The sequence below is a fragment of the Varanus komodoensis genome, unplaced genomic scaffold, assembly GCF_004798865.1.
Source record: "Varanus komodoensis strain SLA01 unplaced genomic scaffold, ASM479886v1 scaffold1, whole genome shotgun sequence".
In the NCBI taxonomy this organism is placed as follows: domain Eukaryota; kingdom Metazoa; phylum Chordata; class Lepidosauria; order Squamata; family Varanidae; genus Varanus; species Varanus komodoensis.
In genome coordinates, this window is record NW_025335268.1 from 57,722,902 (window position 1) to 57,745,051 (window position 22,150).

A 22,150-nucleotide genomic window follows, 5' to 3' on the forward strand; every position below is an offset into this window, starting at 1 on the left:
TAAATACTACATTTATATCCTACCCTTTTCCCTTTTGTAAGAAACCCGTACATAGCTCCATTTTATCTTCACAACAACCCTGTGAGTTGGGTTAGGCTGAGTGTGAGTGACTGGTGCAAAGACACCCAGTGAACTTCATGGCCAAGTGGGGGCTTGAACCTGGTTCTCTCTGGATCTTAGTCTAACCACAGTGGCTCTCAATCACAGGTTTTCTATCTATCTATCTATCTATCTATCTATCTATCTATTTATTTATTTATTGTATCCTGCCCTTCATAGTTGCTCAGACGGAACACTTAAAGAGCTGTGCACAATGTGGAAATCAGTAAACAATGCTGCATTAAATCAAAGTGATAGAACACACTTCACTAGCGAATTTATCTGGCTTTCACGCAGTTTTTAAAGCAGGTATCCTTTTTGACCCATAAGACTGCACGTTGTTTAAGTTCAGAGGCCACATTTGGAAAAATTTAAAGATTTTTGTCCACCTAAAATGAATGACATATTGCCAATCTAATTTTAAATGTTAAAAGGCAGTCAACATGTGGTAGTTAATCTGAATTATGTGCTACATGTATTCAGAAATATGTCTTGAGTTGAATGGGACTCCCAAAGAAGAATGCACAGGATTGTAATCCTAGTATTTATTTTTTTAAATAATATTTGATTTTAACAGTTAAGATCAGGGTTAAAGTTATGATACATACGTATGCTTGCTGTTTTGATAAATGAACCCTACCTCTCATTTATAGAACTCAGGATCCTTCGAGTTTATCTTAACCACAACAGTAAGTGAATAGATTTGCATAATACAACACAGTATAGAAATATATTTATGCATATTCTGAGTAGATTTGCATAATACAAAGCATCAGTATAAGAATATATTTATACAGGTAAGTTTTTGTATGCCTCTTAGCACAGCATATAGTAAATTAACAAGCTCGAATACCCACTTACATTAAGTATCGTATGACACTGGCCATGTACAAATTCATGGTGCAATTGCACTTGGAATACTATGTACAGTTCTGGCCACTGCAGTTCAAAAAGGATTGCAGAGCTGGAAAAAGTGCAGAAAACAGCAACTGGAACAACCTCGTACACACTAGTTTTGCTTGTATGTTGTATGTTGACCAGCTAAAAAAATAAAGGCAATTAAATTAGGTTGAAGATGTGCTTTAACTGAGTTTTTCTTACTCAAAAAAAAAAAAAAATCTAATCTCAAAAGAAAAGAGCCATGACTCATTGTCCAGCTGGGAAAGTTACTGTGCAACTGGCTCACAAAGCAATGCCAGAAAGGAAACTCTGAAATTAAATATATGGTCATAAGATTTGAGTTTCTTATTTGAGTCATTAACTTTAATAGGATAAGAAAAGGCTGAGAAATGCAACTATGCTCCAAACAAGAGATGGGTAGATTTCAGGCTTGTAAGATCTATTTTATTTTTTTAGCCGCACCCTGAAGTCTACCAACCAGAGCCAGGCATGGGGAAGAGTTACTTATTTTCCATAGCACCTCCATGAAACATACACTACAGCCCTATTTAAGCATTTGAACCTGAACAGAGCCAATGCAAGAAATGAGTGCTCCAACACCACCCATCTCCTCTACAGTGCTTGATGTCTTCCGTGTGCCTCCCTCCACTGTTGCGGACCACAAAGACTATGATGGAGAGGGATGGAACTGGAGTTCTTCATCTTCTCATATGTTTGCCTTGTTCAGGTCTGAATAGGGCATAGGATACATACAAAGCTATATGTGAGTTACCATAGATCAGCATTCTAACACATAGTTTAAATGAGGTAAGCAACCTGTTTGAGCCATGGGTGCATGTGACAATTTCACAAACTTTCCTAGGCTCCAATGCAAAATGGGGCCATGGAAGGTGTGATAAAGGTAGGTAAGTCACCTGTTCAAAAGGCTCAGTACAAGGCAGAAGTAGGGTCTGAACCCAAAACAGTAAATAATTTATTTGAACTCAGAGTTTTCAGCACCAGCAGAAACCTATTTCACAGCAATTCTAGCTGCTAATAAGAAAATATATTAATGACAGGGATAGGGTATCTTGGTAAGCACCAAGAAAGAGGTACACACACCCTTTACCATGGGTACCATATTGCTTACCCTTGTTTTTAAAAAAGCCAGCAAAGCTGAAGAAAGAACAATGTACTCCCATTTTAAAAATGACTCAAGATGACTAATAAGGACAAGGCTGAGCTTTGTGGTTGCTGATGTTTTATCTCATTGCAATCATTAAAGTCAGAAACCCATGAAAAATAGATGAAAACCATCCAGAGATCCATCAGGATATCTGCATTCTGCCCTGCTGTAAGTTAGTCTACTGGAAACTCTACAAAATGTTTGTTCACATTTTGTCCTTCAGAATTAGCATTCACAGTTTCTGACCCAAGTGTGAAAAACCTCTCATACTAATAGCCGCAATATGGGCAGCCCTACTGGGAAACACTCTGTTCTTCTGGCTGTTATTCAACAAATGGCTTGAGCCTCTAAGACAGTTGGAAATGTGATACTTGTTTAGCAACCAGCATAACTGGCTGAACATCTGCACATACTATTTTAATGGTTTCTTGAACATACCTCCTCAATTGGTTGATTATATTTTAGAGGAAACAAATGTGTTTCAGTGTTGTGCTGTTCTCCCAGCTTTGCAAAAATCCTAGTCCCTGCCCCCTGCTTTATCATATTAAACCTCAACTCAAGCACTTGGATGTATAAAAACTAGCTATCTAAAGTATGTGAGCACAATTTTATATTAACCACAATAATCTTGTTGAGAACTCATCTGTTTGCTTAAAGCAACAGATGTTTAGATTTGTGACATTTGCATCAATATGGGGAAAGGGAATATGAAGGAGAGATTTTCCTTTCCTATTGAAATACATCATTTAAAATTCTTAAATGAGAACATTTTCAGACTTCTGGGTTCCTGTGAATCTTCTGAATCAAAAATATGTGTACATAACCACTATCAGAGTTCCTAACAATAAGTTTAATTCTATTTAGTGAAGGCTAGAATCTCCAACATGATGCCTGCCAAGACTCCTTACCCTTCTGACTGTAATTTTATTAAGATTTTGTTTTCTTTTGTTTAAATATATTTTTAAACTAGGAAGCTGGTATGCTGCAAGGTCAAGTGTTTTCTGGAACCATCTTTGTGTTGAAAAGAGTGAATATGCGTTTTGGAGTTCAGACACCACCACTGTCACTTAAATTTTAGGCTCATCAGGTTGCCTTCTGGGAAATGTGTGTTTTGCTGACTGGCCATGCCACTATGGCAAGTATTTTATGAATGGGCAACCCTGTCAGCCATTCTGTGAAAGCATGTACAACACTGTCTAAATTCCAAGTATGGCAAGGACCCCAAAATGTTGGGGACCTCTAAATTAGGACACAATGAACAGGACTAGCTGACTTCTATGAAAGAAAGGGAATTGCAACAGAAAATATCAATGAGATGAGAGCAAAACCTGTCCCCTCAAACTGACCCATTGCTTAATGTCACAGGACAGAGACAGTATTTTCTAGTTGGAGCCCTGCAAGCAGAACTGGAAGCGGACATGTATTTATGGATAGGAGAGAAAGCAGCTGGACTCATGGATCAAATTCAAGAATGAGAAAATCCTGTTGCCCCACCCCAGTATTAACTCCAATTTTACAAGAAAGAGGCTATTTTGCCCTCCTATTCACAGGTTTAATAGACTGTACATTCTTACATTCTGACAACTATTTATTTCTAAATAAGAATGTAAAAGCACTAGCCTCTTCAAATTACTGGACTAATCCTTGCAATTACCGGACTAATCCTGTAACAGAATTAGGAATGCCCAATCTGATTGAAAACTATGGGTTTAGGCAGTGCTTTTTTTGTAAGAAAAAAAGTGCCGGAACTCATGAAATTTACCTTTCGCACATAGTCAATCACTGTACACACACCCACACACATCAGTTGTGTAACGAAACATAACGGTCGCTGCCTGCAGTAAGTACTCGGTGCACGACCACATGACCAATCACAAGCCGAGCAACGCCACAAGCCGAGCAGTGCAATCACAACCAGCGTGGACAAAGTATGCATGCATCGGAATCGACATACAAGCAGCCCGCATGCATCGGTTTAATGATTTTGCCACCGACCTGCTACGCTCGACAGGGTGATTCAAATCCACGTGGACCAAACATCAAATTTTCAAAAGTTACTTTTAAAACTTGGAAAATCTGTTGAAAAAAGGTGCCGGAACTCTGTTCCAGTGCGTTCTGTGACAAAAAAAGCACTGGGTTTAGGTATCCCTAATTCTGTATTGGATCAAAGAACTTATATTTCAAATAAAAGTTATTATATCTTCATTTAATAACATAGCAGTTCTCTGGCCCCCACAAACTAATTCACAAGGGGAAAAATGAAATTTCAGTAAGAACAAGAAATAAGTGTTCAAATAACAGGAATGCTTGGCTCTTAGAACTAAAACCAACAGGTTAGAAAATGTTAGCACAACTTATTTTTGCTGAATTTTAGTTTTAGCTTGGCAAAAAGGAAGAGGATAATTATTTCAGTTCTTTTGATGTTATACTGTGGTGAAATTTGATTGTATCAAACTTCTGATTGCATAGCTGTACCAGCTCAGGCTGTGAACAGCATGGGTGGAGCCTATTTAACCTTCAGCATAGTTTGGAAATTGCTTAACACATCTCCTCCATAGTCCTACAAAAGCCATTTTACCTGCAGATATTTTAAGTGATTTTTGAACTGCATCCCAAAAGCCATAATCTGCTTTTAAATACAACCCACAGCTTATATTGTAGTAATTCCCACTAATTTCCTTGGGTTTTTGGTTCTAGTTAACTATGCATAGGATGAAGTTTTATTAGAAAGTAATTCCCACTGAACTCTTGCAATTACATCCAAGTAAACATATTAAATATTGGAAAGTAATTCTGAAATCCTGTGCCTGCTTATTTTACTCTATGGGCCATAATAGTCAAAGGGTTTAAGCCTTTTGCCCTCCCCACATTTTATTTTAAATTCTGTGTAGCTTATGGCCTGGAGTACATGGCTCAGTGGGACTGAACTTGGATTTTGAATGTCCTAACGTTTAGTTCAGTGCAGTGCACTGCCTTTCCATAGTAAATTTGATCCAATATTTGTTTGCTTTTCATATGAACAAAGTAAAAGGTTTTTTCAATATTGTTTGGAAATAATTGGTACACTGGCATTTTATGCTAACTAGTCTCACAAAAAAGGAATAAAATAATTTCCAAAATCCTTGTTCCTATGTTTACTAGGCCAACCAATAAAAGCCTAATTAAGGTACTACAGCAAAATGGATTATGCTAAAAAGATTAAATTTTAATTTCCTTTTCCTGGTGAATGATATTGAGTGCTTACACCTTATGGAAATTTGTATTGTTAATGGAATATTCACGTGTGTCTGGACATGGACTTATTTAAGACTTTTCTAGACCGTCCCATTACCGAAGTTTCAGGACAGTTTAACAATACAAAATGTAAAAAATTTAAAACACAGCATCCTAAAATTCAACTAATAATAAAACCCCAATTAAAACAGTCAGGTCTTAAAACACTGGGAAAATAAAAATATTTTGGCCTGGTGCCAAAAAGAATAAAGTGATAGCACCAGGTGAACCTCTCTGGGGAGCAAATTGCACAATTGGGGTGTTACCACAGAGAAGACCCTTCTCTGGGTAGTCACCCTCCTAATCTCCTTCAGGGAAGGCACCCAGAGAAGTGCATCTGCCCCAGATCTTAACGGGAGGATAGGCACATATGGAAGGAGACGTTCCTTCAGGTAACCAGGCCCTAAGTGTTAAGGGCTTTATAGGTCATCACCAGCACCTTAAATTGGGCCCGGGCTTCAACTGGAAGCCAGTGTAGGTGGAAAAGGACCAGTGTTATATGTTCATACCTGCCAGTCCCTGTTAACAACCTGGTGGCTCTCTTCTGAACCAGCTGAAGTATCCAGACCGTCTTCAAGGGTAGCCCTACACAGAGCGCATTACAGTAGTCCAATCGAAAGTTACCAGGCCATGGATCATTTCTATGCTGCCCTATAACTCGAAGGTTCTCTTACCCACAATATCAACTTGTCTTGAAAGAAAATTCTACACTTGAAAAGCAATCTGTTGGATTCAGGGGGTTATCATTAACCACAAACTGCCTGATGTCACCAACCCAACACCCTTCTCATTTACTAGCCCGGTGCACTTTTGTCATCTTGCCAAAAAGAGTAATGCAGGAGCTATGGTGGAGGAGACAAAGCAGAACACTAAGATTGTCTCTTGTTAACTATACTTTCTGCCAGGCCTCAGAGGTAATTTAGTGGTAGAAACATGCTAAATATGCAGGGTGAGCTTGAAATGGAGAATGAAATCAGGAAGATAGCCAAAGGAGAGCATTTTCAAAATGGGTGACTTAAATCACCCTGATACAGGCTATGCCACTGATAAGCCAACATCAGGAAAATCAACAGCTATTACTCAGTATGGCTATATACTACTTAGAAGCTGTTGGGTGCTAATGTACTCATAACATGCTTGTGGACTCCCCGCTAGGCATCTGTTTGGCCACTCTAAGAACTGAATGTTGGACCAGATGCGTCTTGGGTCTGAGTCAGCATGGCTTTTCACATGTACCTTTTTTCAATAAAGCTTAGTCAGCAAAACATGCATGTATCTGGAAGCAAGCTCCACTGAACACAATATTTACTTCAGAGTAAACATATGCAGGATTGAACTGTGCCTTAAATCTCAACTGTTTGTCCTTAGAATTGTTCTGATATGAAGGCCAAACCTTTACAAAACTATTTAAGAATATTTTATTACCTTATATTCCAAAACTAAAAAATACTTTATTTTTATAGATGTTCTCTTTATAGCAGATGACTGCAAAACAGCACAATACTACACATTGTATACTATATACAACATGATTCAATAAGAACCTTCTACTGTGAAGTCTGTAAAGGTGTATACTAATAGGACTTGTATTGGCACTTACTACAGGCTAATGATGGTTTACCAGCTGTATGTAGGTGGCACAGTTACATCCACAGCTAGGGAATCACAGATGTAATGATCAGGTAAGATGACAATTAGTTGAGGTTGTAAGCTGTAAAACAACCTACTTGTGGCGAGTAATACTGAATGTAGTGTCCTCAGGTTCAGTGTTTGGACAATCAGCCACCTTATTCAGTCCAATAGTGCTATCTGATACATACTTACAAGTAAGTTTCAGTGAGTTAAGAGGCTTACTCCTAAAAAAGTCAATATAAGATTGCAGCTTGAATTAACATACTTTTTGCTTTCACCAAAATCATGTGCATAAAAATGTAAAGATTCATAGTACAGTGGGCTACATAGGTCTACTAATTCTTATTTTAAATTGATTCTGCTCTTTAACAACCCAAGACACAACAACATCTCCTAACACAAATAAAATTGCAAGAAAAGCTCTGCTTAGGGGACACTCCCTGAGACCTACAATTCCCATCCAGTCCCAACCTGCTATAAGGAATAGGGAATAGTGGAACTTTTTCCTGTCTAAACTGAATTTCCTTACTAAACTGAAGTGTGCCAGGTTTTTATTTAAAAAAATAACAGAAAATTAAAAGTGCAAAGTTATAAAATCACGTGGCACTTTAAAGATTATGCCAGAATAAAACTGTTAGTGTTTAGGTATCGCAAGACTTCGTTGCTTTTTCTACAACAGACCAAGTCGGTTACCCCCCCCCCCCCGTAAGAAGTTAGGTACTGTAAAATACTGAGGTTTTTATTGCATGAAAATGCATGGGGCGCAGGGAACACTAGAACGCCAAACCTACCTGCTTATTGTTCCTGCAAACAAGAGCAAGAGAAATGTCCTGAAAAATTTCAGTTACATTTATAGAGCTATAGGCAACTTTGAGCAGACCCCCCGAAAGTTACAGCCGACCTAAGTCAGAGTAACAATAGAGAGAGCCCCCACCCCCACGCTCCCATTTCCTTCTGGGATTTATAGTTCTGCCTAAACCCAGGCGCTCCATAATTCGGGCTCATTGGTCCCGGATACCTCGAGAATACGCCAATTGGTAGCGGCTAGCACCTGATTGGATGAAAGTGGTATCCATCGTGTCGCCTCGGAGCAGGGGGCATGGGCAGGAGGAGAGGTGGGGCTAGGTGGTTTGCAGCCGCCTACTGGGTGTGGGAGTGGCAGTCAGCGGGGGCGACCGCCAGGCCGAATGACTGACGGAGGACTGGACGTCTCAGAACCAGGGTGGGCTCGCCTAAGCTGTTCCGGTTTCTCGGCATTCCCTGTGGCAAGCCTCGTCAACGGCTCCTGTGGCTCCCGCCTCCCTCCGCCTGCACCGTGAGCGCCTCGCTTCTTCTCGCAGGTCGCGCCTTAATCTGCGACTGAAGAGCAAGGGGGAATAGGAGAGACCTGCGTGCTGTGGAATTTGGAGCGGGCAAGCCGTCTCAGCTCTTTCCTCCGAGGGAGAGAGTGGCTCCCGAAGACCCTCCCGGAGGAAAGGGAGAAGCTGGCTGGCTTGGCTGCCTTTGTGGAAACCAGCCTCTCTCTTCGCTTTCCTCTTGGTACAAGCCCACTGTCAAGAGGAGAGTAACTTCGTTCAGCCTTGCCTGCGCAAGTTACCGACGAGCTACTCCGCTATGAAAGTTGAGCTACTCGCTATCTAACGGACAAAGCCGTCTTTGCCTTCTGCCCCCTATTTTTTGCCCTGGGAGAGATACTGGCCTTTCTTGATAAATGCAAGCGTAGTAATAATGAAGAATGACAGGTGATTGGAGTTTAGTTTGTTTGTCGACTTTCTCCTCCACTTCCACCCTTCCTCCCGAATTTTCTGTGATTTTTCGGGGGAGGATCATGGCGACGCCTCCAAAGAACTGAGTCCCGAAAGACTGAGGAGCATCGTAACCGGGGTCCCTCCAAAATAATGGCTGATCGAGATGGAGAAGTGAGATGGGATGGGCTGTGCAGCAGAGATGCTGGCGCAAGAGACAGCGCCTTGGAAAACATCAGGCAAGCGGCCCTAAAGAAAAGCGAGGCGATGGCTCTGATCAAAGAAAACGCTTCTTCCCCGGCCGCGGAAGGGCTGCTGCCGGCTACGGATAGCGCTCGGGGCGGGCTGAACAAGATGCTGGTCCGCCTGCTTATGCTCTCCAAGAGGTGTCCTTTCAGAGACGTGAGAGAGAAAAGCGAGGCCATTCTGAGGAGCGTTCAGGTAAAAGTGCGGCTTAAACTGTTTTCTTTGCTTTTGATAAAGCAAAAGTAGCCTTGTTGACCATAAAGAAAAACTTCAACATCCATACAAAGTTAATAATACTTTTATTAACCCAACCACAATGTTACAAAATGAAATAGAATGTAACTTTAGGTGTTCTTCAGAATTTTTCATTAAGGTAACTTCATTAAGAGGGAATACTTGCTGATATTTAAGCCATGAATTCTGTGCTTGGTTAGTGTTTAGATGGAATGTGGGAGGAGGCAACAGATATTCAAAGTAGGTTTTACAAAGTGCTTTGGTGGACTGTTTACTTTTTGGACTGCGGGGAAGAAACATACAGTGGTGGTTCCTCCATTTTTTGTTATCGCTGGAAAATCTCAGCCCTCACTGGGTAAAAATCATTCAGATTTCTGTGGATGACTTTTGGATGACTGTACTTAAAAGGATAATTATCTAAGGATTCACATTCAGCACTGTCTTAATAAGATTATCATCTACAGAGCACAAATTACCTGGGATTATTCTCCTTTCACTCTTGCAGTAATTCTGTGAACTAGGTTAGGCTTAAAGCCCATGGTTATCTAGTGAACTTTGTGGCTGAAAAGGAAACTGCCTTATATTAAATCAGATCATACAGTCACCTGCTGTATAATCCTAGGTGATTGTGATGCAAAGGCTCAAGCAGAGACCTTTCTCAGTCCTGCGTTTTGATATCCTTTGATTAGAAGATGTCAAAGATTGTGTCTGAGAATGGTAGAATCACTCTCATTTCTGCTGTCATTAAATCTTAGCCTCTTCCCCCATTGAAGTTGATTATCAAAAGGGTTTAACTAACAAGAATGTGCTTGGGACTGAGGTCTAAGTAAATTTAGACTGCTGAAGTAAAAGAAAAAGAATGTTAGTAAAAAGATATTGCAGAGTGTTTGCTTGCAGGGTCACTTCATCTGAGTTGTGTGGGCCAGTGCTAAAGTCAAAGAATTTTCAGTGCTTTTCTAGTCAGAGTAATGCTTGATACTAACCATAAAGTATATAAGTGGAAAGTACTGAATTCGTAGCTGTCTTGTACATGTCCACTCAGGTAAATTGGTATGGGACTGAAGCCAACACATGTTTAAAAGGAATATGCAGAATAGATTATATGCCATGTTAAGTATACTAAGAATCTGGTTGGCTTCAAGCCATTGTACAAACTTGTGAAGTCAATGAGCCTTCCAAATTTAAGAAGGATGGAAATTATAACTTTGATTTAGCCATATTAAAGAATTCTTGCAAAGTTCTAGTATTTTATTATCTAGCTAAACAGAAGATTCTGACCTAGTGAAAAAAGAATACTTCAGAATTTCAGTACATACTTGTACTAAGTGACTTTAATATTGATTCAGTGTGCTTAAGGATGAGAGTGTTTCAAATATAGGTCCTCTGTGCTGTTGCTATATTAGATATATAATTCAAGTTTGTTTTTACAGGTTTGTAAAGCCAATAGAATTTCAAGAAATAAAAGAGTCTAATATTTTGAATGCCAAAATGCCTGGACAGGCAATACCTTTACTGAGACCAACTAAATATGGTTGGACAAATTTTTGGGTAGGCTTTTGAGAGCATGTGATCTCTTGATTAGACAAGATGTTACAAAAAACAGAGCTCTGGAGGAAGTGGTTGGGGAAGAGGAAATTTGCTTGACAATTGAAGTCATGAAGTGACTTTTATGATGAAGAAAATTTAGGCATTAAAATAATTTTATTGGTAGTTCTGTTATAAGTGTTCGCTGATCACAAGGTCTGAATGCTTTATGGGCAAAGTGAGTATGAACACAGGTCGATTAGAATAGTAATTCTTGAAATGAGTTACTAAAGCTTCATAAATAGCTGTGATCACATCCATTTCCCCCATTGTATCAGTGTTCATAATAGGATAGTTTAATATCCAGAGCATAGACATTAAGATAAACTTGTCTGTTTGCCTCCCTGTCATTGGATGTGGAGGACATTTTGACATATGTCTTGATCATTTAACTGTAATCTAAATGAACAAGACATATGTCAAAGCCAGTGTGGTGTCGTGGTGAAGAGCATGGGACTGGGACTCAGAGGATCTGGATTCGAGTCCCCGCTCAGCCATAGAGCCAACTGGGTGACTTTGGGCCAGTCACAGACTCTCAGTCCAACTTACCTCACAGGGTTGTTGTTGTGGGGATAAGATGGAGGAGGAGAATGGTGTAAGCTGCCTTGAGCCCTTTGTGGGAAAAAGGCAGGATATAAATTACAATATAAATAAATAAATATAAATAAATAAATCTTTGTCATTCCTTTTTGTATAAAACACATTGACACTTTTGGAGGACTTTCTTAACTGTAAGAATGGTGACTACTTTAGAGAAAATTAGCTTGACTGCTGCTGTGCATGTGAATGGCTGAACTTGCTATTAGTACAACTTCAGACTGAATAGAAGCCTGACCATCCTTGACAAATTTGAGGCAACTGATGAACATCATGAAGCTTATCTCTGTTGCCTAGCATCAAATGTGTCTGCAGGCAGGCATATATGACTTTTGTTTCATCATTGCCTTCAGTCCTCATGAATACAAATACAAAAGTGGGAAGACAAACAGTATCTGCACACCATAAGGATTTATCACAGAATATCCTTTTGCATTGTTTGAATCTGTAGCACAGGTAAGGTGATAGACCTTCACTTTACAGAAATTAAAAGTATGCTGTTGCTCTGAAGCCATGAAATATGAAGCTACTTTAGACTAATCTGTCGGGCATTTACAGCTCAGAGGCAGTACTAGGGTTGGACTTTATTTAGTACTATGGTCTATATTTGTGGGGCCTATCAATCAGTGTTCAGTTTAAAACACAAGAGAGCATAAGTGCAAAAACGTAAAAATACAAATAGTATTTTATTTTTCAGCAACTGATGGGTAATGTATAGCCATCATGACCAGTAAACATTAATAGCCTTATTCTCTTCTCTTTTTGTTTTTCTATTTGAAGCCATCCTAATTGGTAGCCATTTGTAGTATGTGAAGAAAGTCTGTCTTAAATTGTCTACAGCCCTCTTCATTAGGTGACCCTAGGTAGAGAAAAAAGTTTGCCCACCTCCTTTCTCCATGCTATGCATAACTATTATGGCTCTGCTTGCTTGTCTGTTTTCTCTTCATTGTTGGGAACTTCCCTTATAGGGCACTTGCTCAAATCATTGATCATTTTGAGTAACTTTTCTGGATTTGTTTCAGCTATACAATAGTCTTTTTTCTGTGGTTGCAACATTTCTGTGGTTGCATGATAGAGTTGTAAAGGCATAATCTTATAAATAAAACCGAGTTTTATTTCTGGGTCCTTTCCTATTGATACCAAACATGGAATTTGCCCTTTCTATAGCAGCAATACACTGCATTGATGTTCTCATCAAACTATTTACTATCTATGATAATTTCCTGATCCATTACCAGGTCAAACCCAATATGTGTGACATAAGGATTTTTTGCACTAATGTGCATCAGATTTACAGTTGCTTACATTGACCTGCATCTTCCCTTTTAATGGCCATCCCTCCAGTTTGGAAGATCCATTTGGAACTGTTCACTATCATTTATTTATTATTTCATTTCTGCACTACCCAATGGCCAAAGCTCTCTGAGTGGTTTATAGCATTACCTATCCCTCTGGGCCATAAGTATGTTAAAATATTTGTTTCATCAGCACATCTGGCCACCTTGCCGCTCACCCCTAACTCCAGATCATTTATGAACATGGTCCCAGTACAGATCTTTTGAGGATAGGTAAGAATATTGTTCACATTTCTCCAGTATGAAAACTGTTTCAGGGTAGTATCCAGCTGAGCTGGCATGTTCCTGCTGATTGTGTTTGTGGGAATGGCTACTTAGCCCTGGGGAAAAGCTCCAGTAACAAGTCCTTTTCTAGAAACAAGTGTTTACAGTCATTCTGACTGGCTTTTAGAACTGTTAAATTTCTGTTGTGTGTTTATTCTTGCAAAGCGTGGATTACATGGCGATGTTTAACACTCATATAACACATGGTTACTGAATTTGCAAGACAGAGAAACTCCTAGTTAGGTGTTAAATATTAAAAACTGTGGCTACAGGCATCCTACATAGATTACAACCTGTCGTGCCTGAAGCCCCGACAGAGACAGCACCTCACGAGGAGGTCTTGTGCTTGGGACCCTGTATCCAAAAGCCAACCCAGCAACCTAGCTTAGGGGTGGCCGAGCAGATAGCTGCACCTCCCCCTGACTCCCTGCCCATTGAGCCAACACTCGAGCCCACATCAAAGCAAGAGAGCCCCGAGGGAAAAGACACCACGAGTTCTACTCAGAAGGAGTCAGAGCAGGCTGTCCCTCCTCCCACTGACGCTGAACTTCCTGAACATGACACAGGAGACGCAGGGGGCGTTATAGACTTTTCCGTAGCAACCAGTTGTAGCATTCTAAGAAGATACCAGCAAAGGCAGGCCTTGTTACATCAGAGGGAAGAAAGGTGGGACCAAGACAGCTAGTCCCACGTGGGCTCGTGGGCTGGGGAGAGACACCACTAGAGGATTAACATCTGCATTCCAAAGACCTCAACAGAAGAGCTCGTCTATAGAGTTGTAAATCTTGTAGACAAGTAGCAATAAAGGACTTTAGTTTAATTGCTCGTGAATATGTGGGTTGTTTACATGTTGAGTAGCACCTCGACACAACCTCACTTGTAGTTTAAGCAACATATTATGGCCTGTTATGTCATGCAATCAGCCCCATAGCTACCAGTTTTCCTTCTGTCCCCTTGTTTATTGACAGTCTCAGAGAACTCTACAAAGAGAAACTACCAAATGGCTTCCACAGAGGATGGAAGCCATGGGGGCCTGACTAGTCAAAGGACAAGTAATTTACCCAACTAACTGAACACAGACAGAGGAACTCCAAAGCAAATCCACACATCTGACTCCACAGACACACAACAAAATACACACTTAAGGTTGCAATCCTATGCAGGCTAATATAGAACTAAATGACAATTACTTCTCATAGGATTACCCTTTTTATCTATATATGCGCACATGCATATGCACATGCACCAACTTTCTCCTGCTCTAAAAGAAGGGAAAGTGCCTGCAGCCCCAAAAGGAAAGAGAAAGTTTGCTTTGTCTCTGCCCTAAGCTTCCTGCATCATTCGACACCTAATGCTCTTTCTTCCTCCTCTGCCATTACAGCCCCTGTGTGCAAATATTCTCTCTATGTGTGACCAACAGAAGGAGCAGAGAAGGGAGAGAGAAAGAGCAAAGCTATGGGACAGGAAAAACAAGAAACACTGAAATAAAGGGGTGAGAGGGAAAGAAGAGTGGGGAGAAGTAGCAAGAAATACGTAGGTGGTGTGAAAAATTGGTGAGGGGAAGAGAAATAACAAGGCTAAAGGATGGGTGTTAGAAATAGTAAGGCAAAAGGAATTGGAGTGGGCAGAGAGTGAGGGGAATGCTTGAGAGCGGAAAGAGAGAGCTTTTCTGGCATCTGTATGGCCAGAAAAGGATTGGGTAGGGCCAGGAAGCACCTCTTTGCTTCTCTTGCCCACCCAGTCACTGATCAATGACAAGTTCAGGAACAGGAAGGAGAATCTGATCCCCTATTTTTTTCATGTTTTTAAAATTAAAATGTTTCTTTTAAAGTGAAGGAGTAGGAAGCTTTGTGGGCTCCAACTGGGCACACTGGCATCTGTGGGCACTGTGCTGGGATCCCTGTTCTAGATGCTTGTTAATTTTATTTTAACAGTTTCTGCCAATTTCTGAAGAGCAGACCTTGTGTTCATCAGCCTTTAATTTACAGGATCCCTTGGACTCCTTTTTAAAAATTGGTCACTCTCCAGGCTTCTGCTGCAGAGGCTGATCTTAGGGACATGTTGCATATTTTTGTTAGAACAGCAATTCACATACAAGAACTCTTGACTGTTTTCCATCTTGATCCAGGGACTTGCTTTCCTTTCCTTTCCTTTCAATTTTTCAGTAAGTTCTCTTGAATCCACTAAATTGCCTAAGCAAGTTAGTCTCCCTTTCTGAAAAATACTAGTTCAGGCGTGGGTGGCTGTCCTATTTCTTCTGCAGCAAAGACAGGTGTTCAACTTTCCTGCTCGTATCTCCCCGCCCCTCCCCACCCCGCCAGTCCAACAGTCCAGCCATCTCCCTAGCAGGGTTCCTGGTACTCTGTCTAAATACTTTGTTATTGGAGTGCCCTAAGGAGTCTTCACAGGCCACATGAAGAACTTCAGTAGGCTGAATAAGACCCACACAACAAAGGTTTTGCATTCCTGCACTATTACAACACCTTTGAATGTTCTTGTTTTCCTTCTTTTTAAGAGTACCCTGAACATTTTGGTCAGGGGGGAATGATAGAATGTCCCTGACATTAAATTCCTCCTGTGTTACCAAGTAAGAGTTCATTCTCAGAGTCTTCACAATGTAGCACAAAACTAATCTGGCCTATATCAAACAGTATTTCCTTTTCATTGATCTCCATTTAGCAGTGGAGAATGAGATTGGCTCTTCCCATTAGTCATCCATGCATGGAACTAATATTTGAACAGGCCACACATATGTAAAATCTGGTATGAAGCTGATTTAGAGATTGAATGAGGGAACAGTAGTGCTTTCCACATACATTGACTTTTCTTTGTTTATACAATATTATACCCATGTATTGATGTTAGGCACAATAGCTATTATAATGCGTGGGATAAGAAGGTGCTACGGAAAAGTTCAGAGAAAAGAAATTGTTTGACCTGGGCCCTGTGTTAAGTGAACCTGAGCATGCGCTCTTGTGAAGTGCCTTGCTGGATAATGACCATGTTCTGACTAACATAGAACTCATGGAAAGAAAGTAGCAGATACTGCTATGTGATTCACTGGAAATTATTTTGTAGCCCTCTAATTTTGGCTGGCCTGGTTGGCATCTTTCTGCCTGTTAAGCCATCTTCTCACCAGCCAAAATGCCTATACTCTTACAAGAGCATTTCACAGAAAGAGATGGTAGGGAGTGGACCCAGTTAGGAACCACTGCTTAAAGGTGCCCCGAGCAATTGCTTGGCAATAGGAAAGGTTGGTGGGGCATATTCTTTGCCATTCTGGTTCTGCATAGCCAAGGTTCTCAGGGAACCTTGGCTGCACACTTGCCAAACAATCCCCAGTCTTTGTCTCAGTTTGTTTGTTTGTTTGTTTATTTATATTGTGATTTATATCCTGCCTTTTTCCTACAAAGGGCTCAAGGCAGCTTACATCATTCTCCTCCTCCATCTTATCCCCACAACAACAACCCTGTGAGGTAGGTTGGGGTGAGAGTCTGTGACTGGCCCAAAGTCACCCAGTTGGCTCCATGGCTGAGCGGGGACTAGAACCCAGATCCTCTGAGTCCCAGTCCATGCTCTTCACCACCACACCACACTGGCTCTCCAGTTTCAGAGTTAGTAGGTCAACGAGTCAGCGTTCCAACTGCTGGAATTATCTCCATTCATCCCTGCAGTTTCAAAGCTGAGAGGAAGGCTGGTTGTTCAGCATGCTTACCAGAGGGTGATGCAACAGCATGCATAGGGCTGCTCCCTGTTACAGTTTTCTTTTGACAGCAGACTAAGGGAAGCTTCAAATGTTACAGATCAAATATTCTTATTTCTCTGGTGTTTGGAGGATTGCTGGATAGAACATGTTTAAGTGGCCCAAGTGGGGAACATTTAGAACGAAATGTGTAAATCTAAACACAAAGCAGAATTTTCCAAGTTCAAAGCATTGTGCTTAATGTGGAATTTTTGACTCTCCAAATGAAACATTCAGATATATAGAGGAACAGTCAACCCTCTCTTGCAGTATGTTTATGTAATAAATGGTTCCTTGCAGTACCTCAGATTCAATTTCAAGTCTTGGCTGTCTAGTTTTGGCTATGAAGATGTTTTCATTTAAAAGGAAGGATTTGCAGGAACTTAGGACTCATTATCAAGTTCTGACTTTTTTCCTCTGTATATAAACTCTTCATACTGCTCAGTAGGCTGCTAGCTTAGGGCCTTGATTTACTGCAGTGATGTGGGCTTTCCAGAAAATTTTGAATTGGCAAATGTTCTAGCTACATTTTCAATGCAAGTGAAATAAATTTGCATGGGATCATTTTCATAGGAAGAAATCGAGTTTGCAGTAGAAAAATTTCTGCTTCCCTAGAATGATCTCATTTAGCATATTTAGCTAAATATGCTTCAGCTTTATTGTCACTGCTTCTTAGTTCTATTTCACTTTGAGACATGTATGTACTTCAGTGACTTACATGAATTCCCTCACATACTTGCTACAATAATCATCCAAAGCAAATAATTACAACTTTGAAACTGCTAAGCTTGCCTCGTATTATATTTGATGCTGGTATATATTTGTTTTTATCAATAAACTTACTAAACTGAAAGCTTCCTATGGAAAAATATAGCACTAATTTTTTTTCTGGCCCACATCAGTTATTTACTCAGTGTAAAAGGTTTCACAATGGCAGTAGGATATACTTTTTAAAATTATTATTATACTTCATTATTCCATTTATAAACTGCTGCTCTAGTTTAAATATACCCAAAGTGGAGAACAATAAATATAGCAATAACATTAAAACAGAATTAAAAACAAACTAAATGGTGAGTCATACGTTCTAAGAAAGCAAATACAAAAGTTATTTATTTTGGCATACAGAATCTCCTCATTTTATGCAGATGGCAGTTTTTCTTCCTCTACTGAAAACTTTCTATACTTTTACTGTTTAAAATCTGTCTGACTGCAGAGAGCTTCAACTATTGGAAAGTATCAAAATGAAATAAATAACTGTTAAATAAATATTTAAACTAGGGGTTTTCACAGGTTTTTTCTCTCTTTTTCATGTGGCAGTTAGGGCATAGTCCGGTGCAGCTGCCTATTACCTTCTGAACTCTGAGGATCATGGGCATTCAGTCAAGGCCAAGACCTGCAAATCTGGGGCCATGTATGTCTTTGCCCTTGCTGGCAAGGAGGAATAGCTGAAGGGATACATCCTATCTTGACAGAGCCTAACTCCTACCCCCGCCCCCCCCCCGCCCCCCGCCGGCAAACCAAGAAGATCTTCCAGCTAGTTCCAAAGTTGCACTTGTGACTTGCACTTGAGCCCCAACTGGTGTGGAAATAACCACACTGCCTGCAAGGTCAGAGGAATGGTCCTGCATGGTTGGAATCTCTGTTTCAACCTCAGAACATATTGCCAAGGTCAGAATTAGGACTTAACCTATTCTATGGCCATCATGATAGTGTCTCACAGCCACAGGATTCTTCCCTAAGTAAAACAAAATAATAGAAATCCTCCAATGATAAGAGTTGAGCTTTGGGCTTTGAAATAATACATTGTTGCAAATACAAAAGTGCATCAGTAGTATTACAAAGGAGAACCATATTATTTTCTTTAATGTGGTTCCTGAAGCTGAGAAACTAGTAGCTATTGTTTCTTTCTTTTTGAATCCTCTAGGCTTGTAAAGCTTTGTACTGCTTATGATCTGTAGCTTGGGCAATGTTAATTGAAAGGATGTGCTTGGCCTTGTATTTCACTATCTGCTGGTTGTGCTGCTGCCAGATGATAAAAAAATATGTGTTTACACAGCAGTTGGCTATCCTGTACAAAAAGCTTTGTCAATTCTTGTTCTCTTCCTCCTTCAGACAGTGTGAAGTTGCCTGCAGGATTTCCACTTTCCTGGAAGAAAGTAGAAAGCATTATGTGACTATTCTTAAAATGCCTGCCACTTGCCTGTGGACAAAAGTTTGACCCCATCTTAAGGAACTGCAAATTTGCTAGATTGCAGAGATATGTTCAGTTTTGCAAAACAACCTGAATACTCTGCCCTCTACTTCTACTACCCATTGGGTCAAGGAAAAAAAGTCAGGGTTATAATGTCACCACAGGAATTGTGAAGATAAAAGCCTAGTGCTAACTTGGATGATAGCTGTCACACATTCAACTAAGAAAAAAACCTAAGGAGTAGCTATGAAAATAACCAAATGCACCTGTTGTCCTAATTGGCATACTTATTTGATCATGGAATATTACTGTTCAATTAGCTTCACATGCAGCTATTCATTTATCACTTTTTAAACCAAGCAATTTCTCTGACCTAAATTACATGCGAGGCAAACTTTTGTTTTCTGTTTTTTTTAGTTTTAACAAAGGCATAAACAGATAAAATCAAATATATTCTAGCATCTCAGAATGATTCAAATAACTTGCATTGCTGTTTGTGAACCCAAATATTTGTATCTGGACCAGGAATTCTGTTGGCTTTTATTTTTCATGTTTTCTTTGTTTTCAGGTGCCCAGAACACTGTAGTTTTGCTTGATTTATATTGGATATTGCCTTTATTTAGAAAGAGAGAATGTCTTAACTACACAGTTTGGGAAGTACAAGACAGTTCATGTTCAGTTTTTTGTTTCAGAGATGTTGTACTGAAGCTTATAGTTTGGTCATCCAAAGTGGAGCTTCATTTCCACCTCAAGACAGAAAATAATCTATTTCCTGACTCCTTACAGTTGTATTGAACGAATTTGCTGAGCCATACATACCAACAAAGATGGGTTTTCCATGTATTCCTTTAAAGTTAAAAGTTTAAGTTTAAATTTATAAACCACCCTATGCCATAAGTTCCCATTGTGTAAAAACTATTTAAAATAAATATATGGGTCCATTAAATGGTCTGCAGAACTCGATACTGAAGTATTACTGGTACCATGCAAATGTAGCTCTGAAATGTAGTCAAATCAATGGATAATCTCTGTAAGATCATGACAGATGATGATGAGAAATCTGATAGTCCATGGACAGGATCTGGTGTGTAAGATGTTTTCCACCCCACTCCCATCAATCTATGTGACCGTACATATGAAGGTGGTTCCTTGAAAGCTGAATATGCTGTCAGGCTCAGAGCAGAGGATAATGAAAGGTGAAATGAAGCCATTGCTCGATCTAGCAATGGTAGAAGTGCTATCACTTTTTTCTCACTTTTTAAGTATTGTCATTCCCCTCACGTTCTAAATCTGGTGATAGTGCATGATATGGAAATATCTCTTTCTATACTAATCTTGGTATGGCCAGAGATTATTTTCTTGGCACTCTTCTAGCTCCTGACCCAGGTTTAGGAAGTTTGCTGTTCTTGTAGGAGGACTAAAATGACATGGAAAGCGGTCTTCCACCGCACCCTATCCTACCTCACCACAAATTTTCTGGGAAAGCTTGACTTAAAAAGTGTTAAAAAAACTAGTTGACACTAAAAGGTATTGTGTCCTTCTAACCATGCTTGGACTTTGAGTCTTCAGAGGAAGATATATAGGGTTATGGGGCAGCCAAAAATGCATAGTGTAGGAAAAGAAGTTATTCCTGCTAAAAATAAATGTCATGATGACATGTTAGACTAAGAACACTTTTTTTAGGTTAAAACTGGCACATTAACCTAATTCTCAAGTTTGAATTTGGTGCTCTGGGGAATCCAATTCAAACACACTGAGCACGGTCTAAGTATGACTCTTAAATGCAGCTAGTGCAGACTTAGTAAAGGGCTGAACATCTAGACACTATTTAAAATGGAGGTCCCAGCAGCTGTTTGTTTGAAGCTCTTAGCACTGTGGCTTCTCCATGAACTCTGCTTACTTCCCCTTCCCCTTCACTTGGGGGCACTGTGACTTCATACTTTTGAACAAAATAACTCCATGTTTGTTAGATGTGATCTGACATAGATTATACTCAGCATTATTTAATTTGAAAGCATGATGCCCATTGCAGTTAAATGTAAAACTTACATAGGCATTGGAATGAAAAGAATTAGAACTTAAATTGCCGTCAGTAAGCAGCTATTAGAAAATATTCAACCATTGACTCAGTTTACAATACATTTCAGAAACATCAGTGTTATGGTGAGAAGTTCAAAGGATTTCGGTACTTTGAATCTGCAAAATTGTTTACATATTACAGTGAACAGACTATCATGCCACACTTTTCCCCTGGATAGGAAAACTTAAGTTGGCTTTGTGGAAACTGGATTATTAAAGTTATATGAAAGCACTTCTATATGTGTATTCAAATCTGATAAAGTAAAAGGCAGTTAATGACCTTGTCTGGATATCACAGCAACCAAGCATGGGTGTCATCTAGGATAGGTTTGTTGTTTTTGTAAAGTAACAGTGGGGAGCCTGACAGATGATTAGGCTCCCTGTGGGTATTTAGCTGTCTTTCCCCTGCTACTTTCTTCCCATTCTTTCAGGTATATCTCAGGGGACACCTTGGAGAGGCATGATTCTTCTCTGTCTGACAGCTGTGATTGCCAATTTTCGCTCACCATGGCTGTCCTTTTAAATTTAAATTCAGTTCCATTTCCTTTTAAGCTCTGTTTTTTTAAGGGGGTGAGATGCATGTTTACCCTTTTTCATTCACCACAAGGTCAGAACAAAGAGCAAAATTTGCTCCTCCATTGAGAACAAAGGAGGACAAAACCAAAAGAGAAGGATCTTCCAAGGAACTTATTTGTAGAAAAACAGTCCCTTCCTAGCAAAGAATCCCTTTTGTCATTGCTTTTGAAAGCCAGCTTGCCTTCAAGGAGTGATATGGAAGATGGATTTCCAGCCTCAGCTGGGGCAGAGTGCAGCCTTCACATTGCCCAGGCAAGGCTGGCTCCCCGCCTCACAGAAGGTAAACTGTTCATTGAAAGAAAAGGCACAAAGGATCTTTTGCTGGGAAGTGGCTGTTTTTTTTCCAAGTGCTTCCTGGCAAGATCCTACTAGCCTTGCTAATGTATGGTGGCTTGGTTTGAAGGAGGAAACAGGATCCATAACACAACTCACTTATGATAAAAAAATAAGGATAGGTTGTTGTGT

General features: G+C 40.0%; 1 protein-coding gene across 1 annotated transcript in view; it reads left to right on the forward strand.

The window, feature by feature from the left end:
- Positions 1–8,299: 8,299 nt before the first annotated feature.
- Positions 8,300–22,150, forward strand: part of SESN1 (sestrin 1) — a 51,460-nt gene continuing 37,609 nt past the window's right edge. Inside the window, exon 1 of the mRNA XM_044426799.1 lies at positions 8,300–9,255. Within this exon, the coding sequence (XP_044282734.1) occupies positions 8,968–9,255 (288 nt within the window). The 5' untranslated portion in view covers positions 8,300–8,967. The remainder of the gene's footprint in view (positions 9,256–22,150) is intronic.